This window comes from Megalobrama amblycephala, linkage group LG18 (genome assembly GCF_018812025.1).
Source record: "Megalobrama amblycephala isolate DHTTF-2021 linkage group LG18, ASM1881202v1, whole genome shotgun sequence".
Classification (NCBI taxonomy): domain Eukaryota; kingdom Metazoa; phylum Chordata; class Actinopteri; order Cypriniformes; family Xenocyprididae; genus Megalobrama; species Megalobrama amblycephala.
The window spans coordinates 35,181,043-35,196,065 of record NC_063061.1 but is presented as its reverse complement, the minus strand read 5'-3'; the positions used below and the strand labels follow the sequence as shown (position 1 = coordinate 35,196,065).

General features: G+C 34.3%; 3 protein-coding genes across 5 annotated transcripts in view; all 3 read left to right on the top strand.

Annotated features, from left to right (window-relative positions):
• Positions 1 to 15,023, top strand: part of LOC125253453 (urokinase plasminogen activator surface receptor-like) — a 551,125-nt gene that overhangs the window by 67,377 nt on the left and 468,725 nt on the right. The gene's annotated exons all lie outside the window — the stretch shown is intronic.
• LOC125253446 (urokinase plasminogen activator surface receptor-like) lies at positions 3,855 to 6,815 on the top strand. 2 transcript variants are annotated; one of them, XM_048167400.1, is made up of 5 exons: positions 3,855 to 4,011; positions 5,551 to 5,670; positions 5,937 to 6,068; positions 6,282 to 6,389; positions 6,515 to 6,815. In XM_048167400.1, the coding sequence occupies exons 1-5, from the start codon at positions 3,864 to 3,866 to the stop codon at positions 6,700 to 6,702; spliced, it is 696 nt and encodes a 231-aa protein (XP_048023357.1). In that variant the 5' UTR covers positions 3,855 to 3,863; the 3' UTR covers positions 6,703 to 6,815. The 2 variants fall into 2 exon arrangements, with proteins under 2 accessions (XP_048023357.1, XP_048023358.1); XM_048167401.1 differs by lacking the exon at positions 3,855 to 4,011 and adding an exon at positions 5,298 to 5,457.
• On the top strand, positions 13,049 to 14,541 carry LOC125253452 (urokinase plasminogen activator surface receptor-like). Of its 2 annotated transcripts, none has more exons than XM_048167412.1 (5): positions 13,049 to 13,160; positions 13,249 to 13,365; positions 13,564 to 13,695; positions 13,908 to 14,015; positions 14,141 to 14,541. In XM_048167412.1, the coding sequence occupies exons 1-5, from the start codon at positions 13,112 to 13,114 to the stop codon at positions 14,320 to 14,322; spliced, it is 588 nt and encodes a 195-aa protein (XP_048023369.1). In that variant the 5' UTR covers positions 13,049 to 13,111; the 3' UTR covers positions 14,323 to 14,541. The 2 variants fall into 2 exon arrangements, with proteins under 2 accessions (XP_048023369.1, XP_048023368.1); XM_048167411.1 differs by having other exon boundaries at positions 13,249 to 13,368.

Below are 15,023 nucleotides of genomic sequence, written 5' to 3'. Positions count from 1 at the left end.
TGGATGAATTTTGATTGGTGGCTCCCAGAATGCACTGCAACATGGTTTATTATTCTCACCACTGTTGAGATTCACAGGCTGATTCTTGATGTCTGTGTGTGCCTAAAATAAAGATTTTTTTTTTTTTTGCTCAGAACAACTGTTTGTGAAATCCTTCAGGTTATATTGATAAAGCTGATCTTCTGCTGTTCACAGTTTAGAGTTGTGACGTTCGCGAACGAACCGATTCTTTTGAACGGCTCATAAACATGAACGATGGGAGCCGAGTCGCGGCTGGAGGGGAGCCGTTCTTTCTGTCGTTCTTTTTTCCTATGCGTGTTTCACACAGATGCACACAAATGAGCTCCTCCGCGAGACAGAACAGTTATAGGGGGAGGGGCGCACCCAGCGCAGATATTAGTTATTAGTTGTGCACGCATCCTTCACGTGAGTACTCCAGTGGAAAAAAACCCTGCGTTCCTCTGTCATTGGGTAGGAGCGGAAGTTGAAGGGGCTGATGTCCTATTTGCAAAGTTTACAGTAGTAATAGTATGTAGTATGTAGACATTTCCATTTTATTTATTCTAATTTTATCTACTTTAAATATTTTTTGTTTTCTATCAAAATGTTCTTGTGTGATAACAATGTTCTTGTGTGGAAGTGTTTGTAGTAAAAGCTGTTTTGCACAGAAATTCATTGCAGCCGGCTTTGTTTTTGATGTTTATTTGTGAGTAGGTATTGTATGAATAACAAAAGTCAACGTAGCTTTACACACACACACACACACACACACACACACACACACACTTTGTACTAAAGGTAAATCCAAAATAGTGATGTCACTCTCTAAGCAGAGGGATTTGTGCAACCCTATGGAATATAGTCCACACATGACAAATGAGGTAATAATCAATATTTCAGAATAATTCAAACTCAGATATTGGTGTGTGATATCCGAGTTTTAATTATTTGACTACAAATCTCACCTCATCATTCCTCCCAGTGATTATTTCCAGGATAAACTGAGATGCCCCCAAGCTGGCTTCTTAAAACTGACTAAATATTTAAAAAGAGCCAAAAGAGCCGTTCTTTTGAACGGCTCTTTGAAAGGAACGGATCGCGAAGATCCGGATCCCCTCAAAGAGCCATAAATCCCATCACTATCACAGTTCTCACAGTTCTGCTGTAATCAATTATGTAAATCTAACTCAGAGATTGGGCTCCAAATGAGTTCACTGATTCAGGACAAATAATGATTATGTGAAAACATAACCAACACCACCTAATCATTTTTTCCATTTGTTTGTCTCGATGTTATAACTCAGTTAAAACAGCCCAAACAAAATTTTATTTTAAAAAGTCAAGGGTCAAGAGCCCAACTAAAACAAACCCTCATCTCCACGATGGTGGCTTAAAAAATGTGATTTTCTCCGTTGGTGATTCTGCTTGTTAATATCAGTATCTTCAATAATGGTCAATCATCACTCAATTAATCACTTAATTATCTCATTAACTTTAACACTTTTCAGTGTTCATTTAACACTCTTATTTTAACACTTTAACACTCTGGAGTATGGTCTCACCTGTACTCCCAGGAGAGTTAATTTAACACTGCAGTTTTTGCTGTGTAGGAACATAGAAGTATGCTTAAAGTGCAAAAATAATATATAAAAAGTAAACTATAAGTGTGATGTCATGTTCACTTAAAGAAAACTTAAAAGTATACTTGCACTAAACTAGCAGTTTACTGAGAGTATATTTCAAAGTGTACTTTTGTATACTAAAAATGTAGCTACTACTAGTATTAAAATAGTAAACTACTAGTATACTAGTATAAGTTCACTTTTAGTACAGATGCAGTACAAATGTGAACTAGTTAAAGTTTACTACTGTTACACTTATAGTACACTTAAACGTATACTTCAATTGGGCCAATTTAGTCCCAAGCGGTATTAAAATAGTACACTTACAAGTTTACTACTAGTACATTGATATTATACTTGAACATTACTTTAGTATACTTGATCAAATGAACTTGAAGTATACTAGTTTTTCGTAAGGGATGTTACTCTGTTGATCTGTAGAACAACGTATATGTTATGAATCTTACACGAAATTCATCTTCATCACAGTGTAAATGATGGTAATGGAAAAACGTGTATCATGCAACCTGTTTTTAGCTTTGCCTTATAGATAACTAGCTCGTTAGCGAATCAAAAAATATATATTTTAAACTTTACCAATATCAATATGCTAGCTTGATAGTGAGTACTAAAATACATCTTGTTTGTTTATCTTCATAATTATAAAGTTATTTTTATTACATGTGATTCTGACATGATGTCACTACATGCACTGTGCTCCTTCCTCTCCGCTCGTCTCAGGTAAATAATGCGTCTTCCAGCTCAGTGGTCGGAGTCGCACGTTCATCCGTTTTGGGGGCGTGGCTTTGGAAGGAGCCCAGAAGGGAGGGGGTGGAGTGAATGGAAATAATGAGCTGTCTTTAAAACAGTCGTGAGAGGTCTACAGACACTCGATTTTTATACTTTCTTTTTCAGAGTACTTACATTTTAATTATGTATTGATATATAAATAAAGTTTAAACAAATTTTGAAAAAAAGTTTTTTATATATTTTTTTGCCTACCCTGCCTTTAACTAGTTGCTTATTAGCATGCATATTACTAAAATATTGGCTGTTTATACTTATAAAACTTTATTCTGCATGACCTTATTCTCTTAATCCAATACCTAAACTTAACATCCTTAAAGGGTTAGTTCACCCAAAAATGAAAATTCTGTCATTTATTACTCACACTCATGCCGTTTCACACCCATAAGACCTTCATTCATCTTAGGAACACAAATTAAGATATTTTACTTGAAGCTTCCTGAAGCAGTGTTTTGAAATCGGCCATCACTAAATAAGTCGTTATTTTGTTTTTTTGGCGCACCAAAAATATTCTTGTTGCTTTATAATATTAATATTGAACCACTGTACTCACATGATCTGATTTAAATATGTTTTTAGTACCTTTATGGATCTTGAGAGAGAAAGTGACATTACTCCCTATGAAGGCCTCACGGAGCCATCGGATTTCAACTAAAATATCTTAATTTGTGTTCCGAAGATTAACAAAGCTCTTACGGGTGTGGAACGGCATGAGGGTGAGTAATTAATGACAGAATTTTCATTTTTGGGTGAACTAACCCTTTAATAAGCAGTCATTAGGGGGTTTATTGAGGCAGAAGTTAATAGTTAGTTAATAGAAATGGACCCTAAAAGTGTGACCATTTTTCCTATTGTACCGAAATCGTACTGAACCCTGACCCCAAAACCGAGGTACAGTACATACCAAACCGTGACTTCTGTGTACCGTTATTTTCATTGGGTGAACGTTCTTTGGGTGAGCGTACCTATTCTTGTTTTGTAAAGAAACTACAAAACAAATAATTGCATAAAGATAACCTGTCATTAGTGTTTTGACAGTGTCAAAGTTTGTGTGTGTGTGTGTGTGTGTGTAACAACCTTATGTATGAGGCATGTATGTGGTAATTTGGTAGCATTTTGACGGAAATTTACTGCTGTGCCAAGCTGAATGTTGGCTAAGAGAAATGTATGAATACGTTAAAATAGTTGGTTACTGTTCTATAGCTTTTCAATAGCTTAAAAAGTGGCCTAAGAATTAAACAATGTGTCCTAGCCATTCTAAAGAGGTGTACTTTATGTTTGTGCCCCCTCTACAGGTGAAGAGGGTGAAGGTGATCAGTATGTAAGTGCAGCTCAAGGCCACAAGAGGGCGCTGCGAGAGCAGACGCAGGTCTTCACTGTGCAGTATGGACATTTTTTCGTTGTGCTTTTCACACATATTTTTGTTTGTTTAAAATGGCGTGGGCTTCACTCCTGCTTTGCATTTCCCCATCTTTTAAGAATCCACACACATCCACACATGCAACTTCCTGCATGATGTGGTTAGAACTTCCATACTCTCCAGTGTCTGCTTTTTCTGAGTGTTGGGAGCTTTTAAACAAAGGTAAATAACATCACTTCTGACATTTTAAGAAAATAACTAATACTACAATATTTTATATATATCCTAGTAATCAATGTCAATGTTTGCATTGCAAAAGCTTTAACAAATTTGCTTAAACATTTGTTTGATGTCATAAGCTTCTCAATGCATTCTACCGCGGTTTGAACGAATTGCAATCAGTGCACATCATTGCTAAAACATTCAGTGTTCAACGGATATTTTTTTCTTGCAAAACAAAAACAAAAAAACAGTTAAGCTAGATAAGAAAATGTTAAGCTAGATGAGACCCTTATTCCTCGTCTGGTATCGTTTAAAGCCCTTTGAAGCTGCACTGAAACTGTCATTTTGACCTTCAACCATTTGGAGGCCATTGAAGTCCACTATAAGGAGAAAAATCCTTTAATGTTTCCATCAAAAACCTTCATTTCTTTTCGACTGAAGAAAGAAAGACATGAACATCTTGGATGACATGGGGGTCTGTAAATTATCACGAAAATTTTTTTGAAAGTGAACTAATCCTTTAAAGAGGTTGTTCCACATCATTAGGCAAGTCACAGTTCTCATTATAAAATGGGGAAGAAGAAAGATCTTTCTGAAGATGGAAAGCCTGAAATGGTGCAATGTCTTAGGCATGAAAACAACAAATATTGTGTGAAAACTGAATGAATACATTTAAAAAACTTTCTTGCTTTCATCCTACTCCTGGCTTTTTTGTTAAAAACCTAAATAAAATAAAGATAATAAAAGATAAAAATAAAATATTAACAAAGAAGAAAGAAATTTTACCCAAAAGGCTCCAGCATCCCTGTAACCCTACATATGACAAGCTTGTGAAATACGTCTTTTAGTTGTGTGCTTGAAAATGTGATCAAACTGATGAAACTCTGGTGTGTTTTAGTGTCTTTAAAGGGTCAGTTTTTGTGTTTCACAAAAAGTCTCAAGTCTGTTCCCAATTTTAGAGGAAATAAACTTCTGTGGTTCCGTTTGATCATTCAGGACATTTAATGTCCCACCCGACATATGCAGGGGATGGTCATATACTGCTTACTGTAACTGCAATGTTTAAACTGGTTTCCTGGATCCTCAGTAACTTTACGTCATGGTCACAAATCCCTAAAGCCCATGCAATCTATGATTTTCTTTCTTCTGCAGAACATGATACATGAGCTTGAGTGAATGATTTCTGGGTGAACTATCACTTTAAGAATGTTGCTTTAGATAGATCTATACAGTGCTTGTCATTTCCTTATGAAACTTTTATTTATTTTTAAGTGGCAAGTAAATTGTGTAACCTGTTTCTCTACTTTCATTTGCTCATATAAAGATCCTCCTCTTGTGCTAAGCTATAAAATGAGTGCTGAAACAAGCACATTATTTCATTCACCTCTTGATCAAAGATGGATCTGCATATTTCAGTTTTTCTTCTCTTCATTCTTTTCACTGCAGGTACAAATAAACAAAAAGACAAATATTGTTTGTAATGTTTTCTTTTTTTTTTCATTGGATCTGTCTCTCACTGTCTCTGTTGCATTACTAAAGTACACTCTATCAGCTGCTATGAGTGTGTGGGTGTGAACGGTTCTTGTGCGGATCAGAAGTTAAGAACATGTCCTAATGGATCTTCCATGTGCACAAGTTGGACATGGATAACACAACGTGGTAAGACCAGCATGACAAATTGAGTGGTGTAAATGTAACTTCTCATATAACTGTGACTCCTTTTCTTGGCAACATTTACAAAATCAACCACAGAATATTCTATTTATTTCTGATATTTAATTAAAAATGTATAATTAACAATGCTGTTTAATTAACAATAGCAATTGTATTAAAAAAATGTTTGAAATGTATTTGAAATGCATTTTTAACATTCATTTTTCCATCAAAATAATGTACCAGTCTTTTCTGTTTCATTCATATTTTAGCTGAAACTAGTGAAAAATCGATGACTAAAGGTTGTTCCAGTGGCTGTCAAAACACTGAGTCCAACTTCGGCATTTCAATGAGGACTACTTCCTGCTGCGACACGGACGAGTGTAACCTCCAAGATGCTCCAGGTATTGTCCTTCAATGATCATGTGCAAATAACTATGTTCTTTAAACTCAACACTCATTTTACTTCAAAATGACATTCAATCAGAAAACAAAACACAAGGTGAGACATGTCTGTCATGAACTGACTGAATGGAGCAGCTAAAGGAGTGTTGTTTCATTAGATGTTAAATTTTATACAGATTAAATTAAAAATAATTCCTGTTTTCCTCCTGTAGATCACTCTAATGTCCCCAATGGAAAGAAATGTTACTCCGTTGATTTACAGAACCGCACAACCATATTGAGCTGTTCAGGAACTGAAGACCGCTGCATTAAAATAACAGGTGAGCATCTGGAAAAGGATGAAGATTGTTGTTATTTTTGTTTCTCCGCCATTCATTTTAAATATTTGATGCACATAGAGCAATGTCCAGCTTAGACTAACCTTTGTTCTCTTTCTTTTCATCAGGGACTATGGAAGGAGAGTCAATTTTTGGAAAAGGCTGTGTCTCTAAATCCATATGTGATGCCACATCACCGTTTTTTAGTATGAGCATCTCATGTTGTGAGGGGAACCTGTGTAACGGTGTTCAGAGTGTCTCCCAGAGCTTCCTGTTCCTCTGCTGTTCTCTGCTCTCCTACTTCCTGCTGCACTGAATCCAGCAGCTCTTCATCCTACAATCAGACACACTGTACTGAATATAGAGCTTGTACGTTTTTCTGTACTAGATTGTGTTCTGATGAGATAAACTGAATTTATACAGGAAAAAGTATCAGTTTATTTCAGGGTTCATATTTAAATCTTCATGCTGTAAAAAGTTCAAAAGAAAGTGCTAGTTTTTTTTTTTTTTCTTGAAGAAAAAATATAAAAATGGCAAGACCATAAAGAGACATCAGAAAATTAATTTATTGCTATTTTCCATCTTATTGGGACACAAATAATACAACTTAATCATTTTTTTCAAAATATGACTTTTAATTTAGATTTTAATGTTTAGGGGTATAAATCAGCTGAAAACAGAATTCTTGTTTGGCAATGCCTTTTACAACATTTTAAACTATTTCAAAACATTTTATTCTCTAATAACTTATAATAAACATTCTTTGTAACATATTCGGATGAAAAATAAGTGATAAACAATATTTATGAATAAGTGATAAACAATATTTCCAAATACATTTATATTGAAAACTCATTTAGGTTAATGCAAGAAAGATACATTTCATACTAGCCCCTAAAAGGGCAAAGAAAATAAATTATCAATATGAACAAAATTTTGCTGAAAACCCTGTCATACACAGTCTCCTTCATGCCTTCTGTACTCTGATTGATAGTTCATATAAAGTAAATGTAAGACAAACATTTACTGTACTGAAGCTATTCGATTATTCATATTCATAAACCATTTTTTAATGTTAAAAATTACTATTTAAAATACTAATAAACTACTTTTTACATGTTGTTACACTGTTACATGTTAATGTAAATGCCAAATATGACACAACAGGCTTTTGGGGAACATTTATTTGTCCATCTCACAATTATCATTGATTTGCAAAAAATTGCATATAGGCCTATTAGCTATAAAAGCATGATGTATAAATGTGATGCTCAACAACAACGCAACAACAAAAAATATGCACATATATTTATACACAAGTTTGTATTTTTTTTTTTTTTTGTATGATACACACACACACACACACACACACACACACACACCTGGATCGCTATCTTTGTGGGGACTCTCCATAGGGGTAGACATAATGATTTTTATACTGTACAAACTGTATATTCATCCTCTCACACCGGGATAGATAGATATATGCAAATCAATGATAATTGAGAGATGGACAAACAAATGTTCCCCAAAAGCCTGTTGTGTCATATTTGATATTTACATTAACGTGAAAACAATGTAAAAATATATATATTTATTTTTAACATAAAAAAGAGGCATGAAAAATCAAGTAAAGCCATGTTGCTTCATTCCAGAAAATGTTTATCTTACATTTACTTTATAAAAAATATTAAAGATTTATGAGTAAAAAAGAGGTTACTTGAAAAAAAATTATGAACTACCAATCAGAGGACAGAAGGCATGAAGTAGATTGTGTACGACAGGTTTTTCAGCAAAGTTTTGTCGATATTGATCAATTATAGACCCTAGAAATTTGCATATGAATTATGATAAAGTAGGCTAATATATCTTCACAAATAGGCCTTATTCTTATTGTTCAACAGAATTTTACAAAGAATGTTTGCTTTAAGTTATGAGAGAATAAATGTTTTTCAATTCTGGCTATAATGTTGTAATACGCATTGCCAAACAAGCATTCTGTTTTCAGCTGATTTATACCCCTAAACTGGCAACGTATCCTGTGGGATACAAACATTTACAGGCAGATTATGAAAAATGTATAAATTAAATTCATAAAATTTCAACATAAACGTAATAAGCTAACGCTCAACATCAACTTTTTAAACATGTAAGTCCCCTCCAAATATTGTAAATATGTGAAATATGTAAACTTTTATCAGAAGGTGAGTAGATTTCCCACTACAGGGGGTCATGCTCTTTTTAAATACTGTCTGTAAAGTAAACAAAAAATTTATGAACAAAGTCAATATATCTAAATATTCACAACAAACACCCTTTCAACATGAAACCAAAAATTGAGACCTAAACTTTCCCTGACTCGCTCCACAGCCTCTCAAATGTTTGTATCCCACAGGATACGTTGCCAGTTTTAGGGTTAAATCATCAACATGTCCAGAAGAAACAAGTATTATCATTTTTTTAATTATTCAAAAAGGAACATGTTCAGTATTGCCAGACGTACGATAATTATCATATTTGTACGATAATTTTGACCTCTGCACGATCAATAATGGAAAAAAAATCCATTTCAGAACTTTGTGACACTTCAAATGATGGTCGTTTTAATCGGCTTATACTCATTGCTCTAGCTGTGGATCCGATTGTAAGGAGAATGTGAACGTTGTTAGGCACGTCTTCCATCTCATCTCATTATGTCTTCTCAGCCAATCATCATGGAGAATGACTCTCTCTCAAGAGCACAAGTTAACGCTCTTGCTGCAGCACTTTTAGGTCAGTTGTTTCCCACTAAGGTACGCCTAGTTTTTTATCTGTTGTGGTAATTTGCATGTCATGTCAAAAAGTTGTTAGTCTAGATAAATATCTGTATTCTGTACATTTGACTCGTCAAGTCACCTTTATTTATATAGCACTTTTTACAATGCAGATTGTGTCAAAGTATCTTTACAGAGATACACAGCAAAATCTCCAGAGTTAAATCAACTATGGTACCTCTCTAAATAGTGTTAAAATTACACTGAAGCAGAGTTAAAGTTAATGAGATAATTAAACAATTAATTAAGTGATGATTGTGCATTAGTGATGAACACCTGCTGTTAACAAGCAGAATCACTGAAGAAAAGAGAAACACAAGAACTACAACTGACTTCAGTCACAACCTTATTAATTGCTTAATTATCTCATTAACTTTAACTCTGCTTCAGTGTTACTTTAACACTATTTAGAGAGGGACCAAATGTTCTCTGAGCAGAGTTGATTTAACTCAGTATTGAGTAAGTTCAGTATTAATTCATTCCGTTGTAAAAAATCATTAGTTGTTAATTTAGTTCATTTACCTATACTAAAAACTCATGTATATGATAATTTTCTTCCAAATACGCTAATTTTGAGCTTCTGCTACTTGAACATTTCCAATCTGGCAACACTGGTCTAACCCTAACCCTAACTCACAATAGAGCCTTGACAGCATGTGACTGAACATGTGCTCATGTCTCCTTCAGGTCCTTGAAATGTCAAAATGTGAAATCCAAAAATGTGCACATAGATTTTTTTTTTCTGGGCTAATGATAATACTAAAATGTAATTTCATTATCAGTATCACAGAATAATCCCATGTGTCATATATTCCAATTGTTCTGATATGATAGGGTTTGGTGAAAAAACACTATATTGTGTACATGAATTCAGGCAATGGGAAGGACACACTGATGACTGTATTTCTAGCAACATGAAAACATCCTCCATATGTATGTGCAACATTTCAGCCATAAATAAAATGTTTTTTGCAGATTATCTTCATTAATGATCTATCTATACCTCATGAAACTGATTTCGGAAAGACACCTGAGGCAGTGAAACGGTTTAATGATCTACAGCCAAAACAGAGCAAGCTCTGTTGAAAACTAAGAGAATATTTAAGTACTACAATAGTAATTTCTCACTAGAAATGACATCAAAAGTGATAAACATTGGTCAAAAACATAAATTTACAAACAAACTGAGCACCAAGCGCTACTTTCAGATGCCATCTTTCTTTTTTAGCTTAACTGTCATGGATTGGAATGCACAGGATGCATCTTTATGCTTCCTTCAAACATTGATCATGAAGGAATCTTAGGAGACAGGAAATGAAGCTAACATTGGATTCAACTAGTATTCCATAAAAAAATAACAATTGCTCATTTTTATTTCATGTTGACTTTAAATGTTCAAAACCACGAGTGTTAATAGGGAGGTGATCTTTGCTGCTAACAGCTCTTCTAAGGTTTTCAAATAGATGTTATAGAGCTGACATCACTGAGGTTCACGTCTGGGTTTGGTCAGTCAGTTAAGTTCTTCCTCAAAAGTGAATTGCTTTCACTGGGATTACCTAATCCGTTAATGAGAAGGAGGTTTCCACATACTTTTGGCCATTCAGGCACAACTGAATCAAACAGCCAGTTGAGGAATAACTGTCAGTCTAATGTTTTAATCCTTGTGTTTTTGTACATTTCAGTTAGGAAAATTAGATGCAGGTAATCAAAAATAATAGTAATATGGATATCATTAATATTTAGTAAGCAAAGTTTCAAGGAGCCAATAAAAGAGAATCAGAGTAAAGAGGAACCGTTAACAATGTGGAAGATTTTTGAAACAATAAAAAATGTGATCATATATACCTTTGGGAGAAAACAGAACATAAACATGTACAAAACAATCTATTACTGAACAAACAGGACAATCAAACAACATGCAAGTAAACGATTGTCCATGACAAATTAATTTAACATTAAAACAAAGAATGCTGGGAAACGTTGTCACTCCTACCTTGAATTTTCCTGAAGATTCTCAATCAAGCCAATTAAATGCTACTTCCTGTTTCTGATTTCATATAGATCTCTGTGTTTAAAAATAATCATTTCAATTTAATCATCAATAATTAAAATAATCCCAAGCAATTAGAATCACTGGCTCATATTCTCTCAAAACCATGATGTTGAGAAAAAAAAAGTCAGACTGATATTTGATTTAAAAAAGAAGAAAAAAAAAGAAAACACTGCTTGACATAGACATTTTTTTTCATGAGCTTTCTTTTAATTACAGAAAATAGACTCCCCTGCTATAGTTGGCTGTTGATGATATGGTAAAGCCCGCCGGCACGTTGACGTGATTGGTTACAAGGTAGTTTGTGACGTCAGAAACACCAGCGATTTCAAACCACGGGTTTGAGACTGTCTTTAGATCATTGAAAGAGAAAATACAGCAATGGTGTTGCCTTATGAATTTGCACATGTTTTGCCTTAAGGCATATTAAAAACACCACACAGACAAAAAAAACATTAATAACTTATATTTGGGTATTTTAACATAATTTTGTGTGTATGCGTCTATCCGAGTGCAAGGAAACGCGAAAGAGGAATCAATTCGGAGTTCACGTGTCTTTCTCGATTAAATTCTCCTCTGCCTCTTCCAGTGCTCTTCCAGTTTAAATGATATGGCGGTTAAACTTGCAATTAATCCGCGAATCACATGGATGCCGTACCATGGAGTTTTGTTCTGTACGGTCTGATCAGTTTAACTCCTAATCACAATTAAAATACAAAATTTTATTTAAAAAATAAACTTTCATCAACATTTGCCTCAGGACATCTTCTTTTTGCAGCTCTAACAATTCATCATGACTCTATGGAAAAATAAAATATTTAATGTTGTCACAGCAGTACACATTTGCATGTTGCATCTCACTATTCACACAAATGATGTTGCTCCTACAATTGTTCTACATTACGAAGCAAGTAACAGTTCTTCTTATGCAACATGGGGAGTGCAATGTAGTGGTGCAATGTTATGCAAAAGGACTGCAAACAACTAACATTGTGTGAAAACTGAATGAATGAAAAAACTTGTTCTTGCTTTCATCCTACTACTGGCTTTTTTATTAAAACATAAATAAGATAAAGATATTAAAATATATAAATAAAATATTAACAAAGAAAGAAACAAAGAAAGAAATTTTACCCAATAGGCTCCAACATACCCTACATATGACATGGCAAATTTATCTGCCAGTGGTGTAAAAAAAAAAAAAATCTTGTTTCTGTTTGGGATTTCAAAGAGAAACAAGATTTTTTTTTTTTTTTTTCTCACCCCATTGGGTGATATGTCATTTTATATTAAAAATATCTTATATCAATTTACTTATCTGGTAAAAGCATCTGGATTTTTAGATATTTAGACTGGAAATCTGATCAAACTGATGAAACTCTGGTGTGTTTTAGGGTCTTTAAAGGGTCAGTTTTTGAGTTTCACAATGTGTCAAGTCTGTTCCCGATTTCAGAGGAAGTAAAACTTCTGTGGTTCTGTTTGATCAGGACATTTACAGTTTTTCTCAATCGATTTGACACATTTCTCCAAAGTAATGTAACTCAAAACAGTTAACACAGTGATCTAAATACTCTCTTACCTTCGCCAAACAGTTCAACTTTACTGCAAAATAAAGAGCTGCATTTTTTTCTAGTAATGCATTTATTAAAAGTACATAAAATCAATAGACAATATGCCTGTTTAGTTCTGATGCTTGTATTTACTTCCAATAAATGCATTATTAGAAAAAATGCTGTAACAACTGTGTATACTCTGACGTTTCTGTTTCTCTATTCATTTGCTCATATGAAGATCCTCCCCTTTTGATAAGTTATAAAATGGGCACTGAAACAGACGTTATTTCATTCACCTTCTGATCAAAGATGGATCTGCAAATCTCAGTTTTTCTTCTCTTCATTCTTTTCACTGCAGGTACAAAGACAAATAGTGTTTGTGATGTTTTCTTTTCTTTTTTTTTTCATTGGATCTCTCTCTCACTGTTTCTGTTTTATTACTAAAGGACACTCTCTCAGCTGTTATGAGTGCAATGGTCTGACAGGTTCTTGTGCGGGACAAACGGTAAAATCATGTCCCATTGGATCTTCCAAGTGCATGAGTTTGACAGCGATAACACAAGGTGGTAAGACCAGCATGACAGATTGAGTGTAAATATATATATATATATATATATATATATAAAACGTGACTCTTTTTCTTGGCAGAATTTACAAAATCAATCACAGAATATTCTATTTAATAATAAATGGTAAATTTTTGACATTTATTTTTCAATTAAAATAACGTACCAGTCTTTTCTGTTTCATTCATATTTTAGCTGAAATTAGTGTAAAAGTGAAGATTAAAGATTGTGCTCCTGCCTGTCAAAGTGGATCCATGAACTTCGGCATTTCAACTGTGACTTCTTCCTGCTGTGACACGGACTTGTGTAACGTCCGAGATGCTCCAGGTATTGTCCTTCAGTGATCATGTGCAAATAACTATCTTCTTTAAACTCAACACTCATTTTACTTCCAAATGACATTCAATCAGAAAACAAAACACAAGGTGAGACATGTCTGTCATGAACTGATTGAATGGAGCAGCTAAAGGAGTGTCGTTTCATTATATGTAATATTTTATACAAATTAAATTAAAATAATTCCTGTTTTCCTCCTGTAGATCACTCTAATGTCCCCAATGGAAAGAAATGTTACTCCGTTGATTTACAGAACCGCACAACCATATTGAGCTGTTCAGGAACTGAAGACCGCTGCATTAAAGCAACAGGTGAGAATCTGGAAAAGGATGAAGACTGTTGTTATTTTTGTTTCTCAGCCATTCATATTAAATATTTGATGCACATTCAGCAATGTCCAGCTTAGACTAACCTTTGTTCTCTTTCTTTCCATCAGGGACTTGGGGAGTTGTTGTGAAAGGCTGTGCCTCTAAATCCATTTGTGACGCCACATCACCAGTTCCTAATGTTTATGGCATCTCATGTTGTGAGGGGAACCTGTGTAACGGTGCTCAGAGTGTCTCCCAGAGCTTCCTGTTCCTCTGCTGTTCTCTGCTCTCCTACTTCCTGCTGCACTGAATCCAGCAGCTCGTCATCCTACAATCAGACACACTGTACTGAATATATACTCTTTATTTTCTCTGTACTATCTTTGGTGTTCTGATGTGATGAACTGAATTTATACAGGAAAATGTATCACCTTATTTCAGGGTTCATATTTAAATCTTCATGCAGTAAAAAATTTAAAAGAAAGTAGAAAAGAAAAAAGTATTAAATCATCATCATGTCCAGAAGAAACAAGTATTATCATTATTTAATTATTTAAAAAAACGAACATGTTAACCCTTACAATTAGGGTGATTAAGGGACTCTTAATTTGAAGAGAAAATGTAGACTGCTGTTCTCCAATATGATGAGTGAAGTAATTGTGAACGGAGCCATTTTACGAATGAGAGAGCGGAGTTTTTGTACTTTGTACTTTTTGTATTTTGAGGAACTCCGGTGAGTGTTTTGTTCCTCCGTTATTGCTCTGTAATCAGTTATATGTGTTCAATGGACTACATGCAAAGAGCTTAGAAGCAACACTTTGATAGCCTACTTTTTGGGTAACAACCACTAGATGGCGCTCCGGCAGCGCGGCCGCCATTATGGGGTGAAAATACTACCCAGCAAGCAATTTTATGTCTATTAGACGTCTAATAGCCGTCAAAACATAGCCCAGTCGTCTAGGCTAAAACCAGGCAAAATTTGGGCTGTCAGTGAAAATCTAATAGACGTCT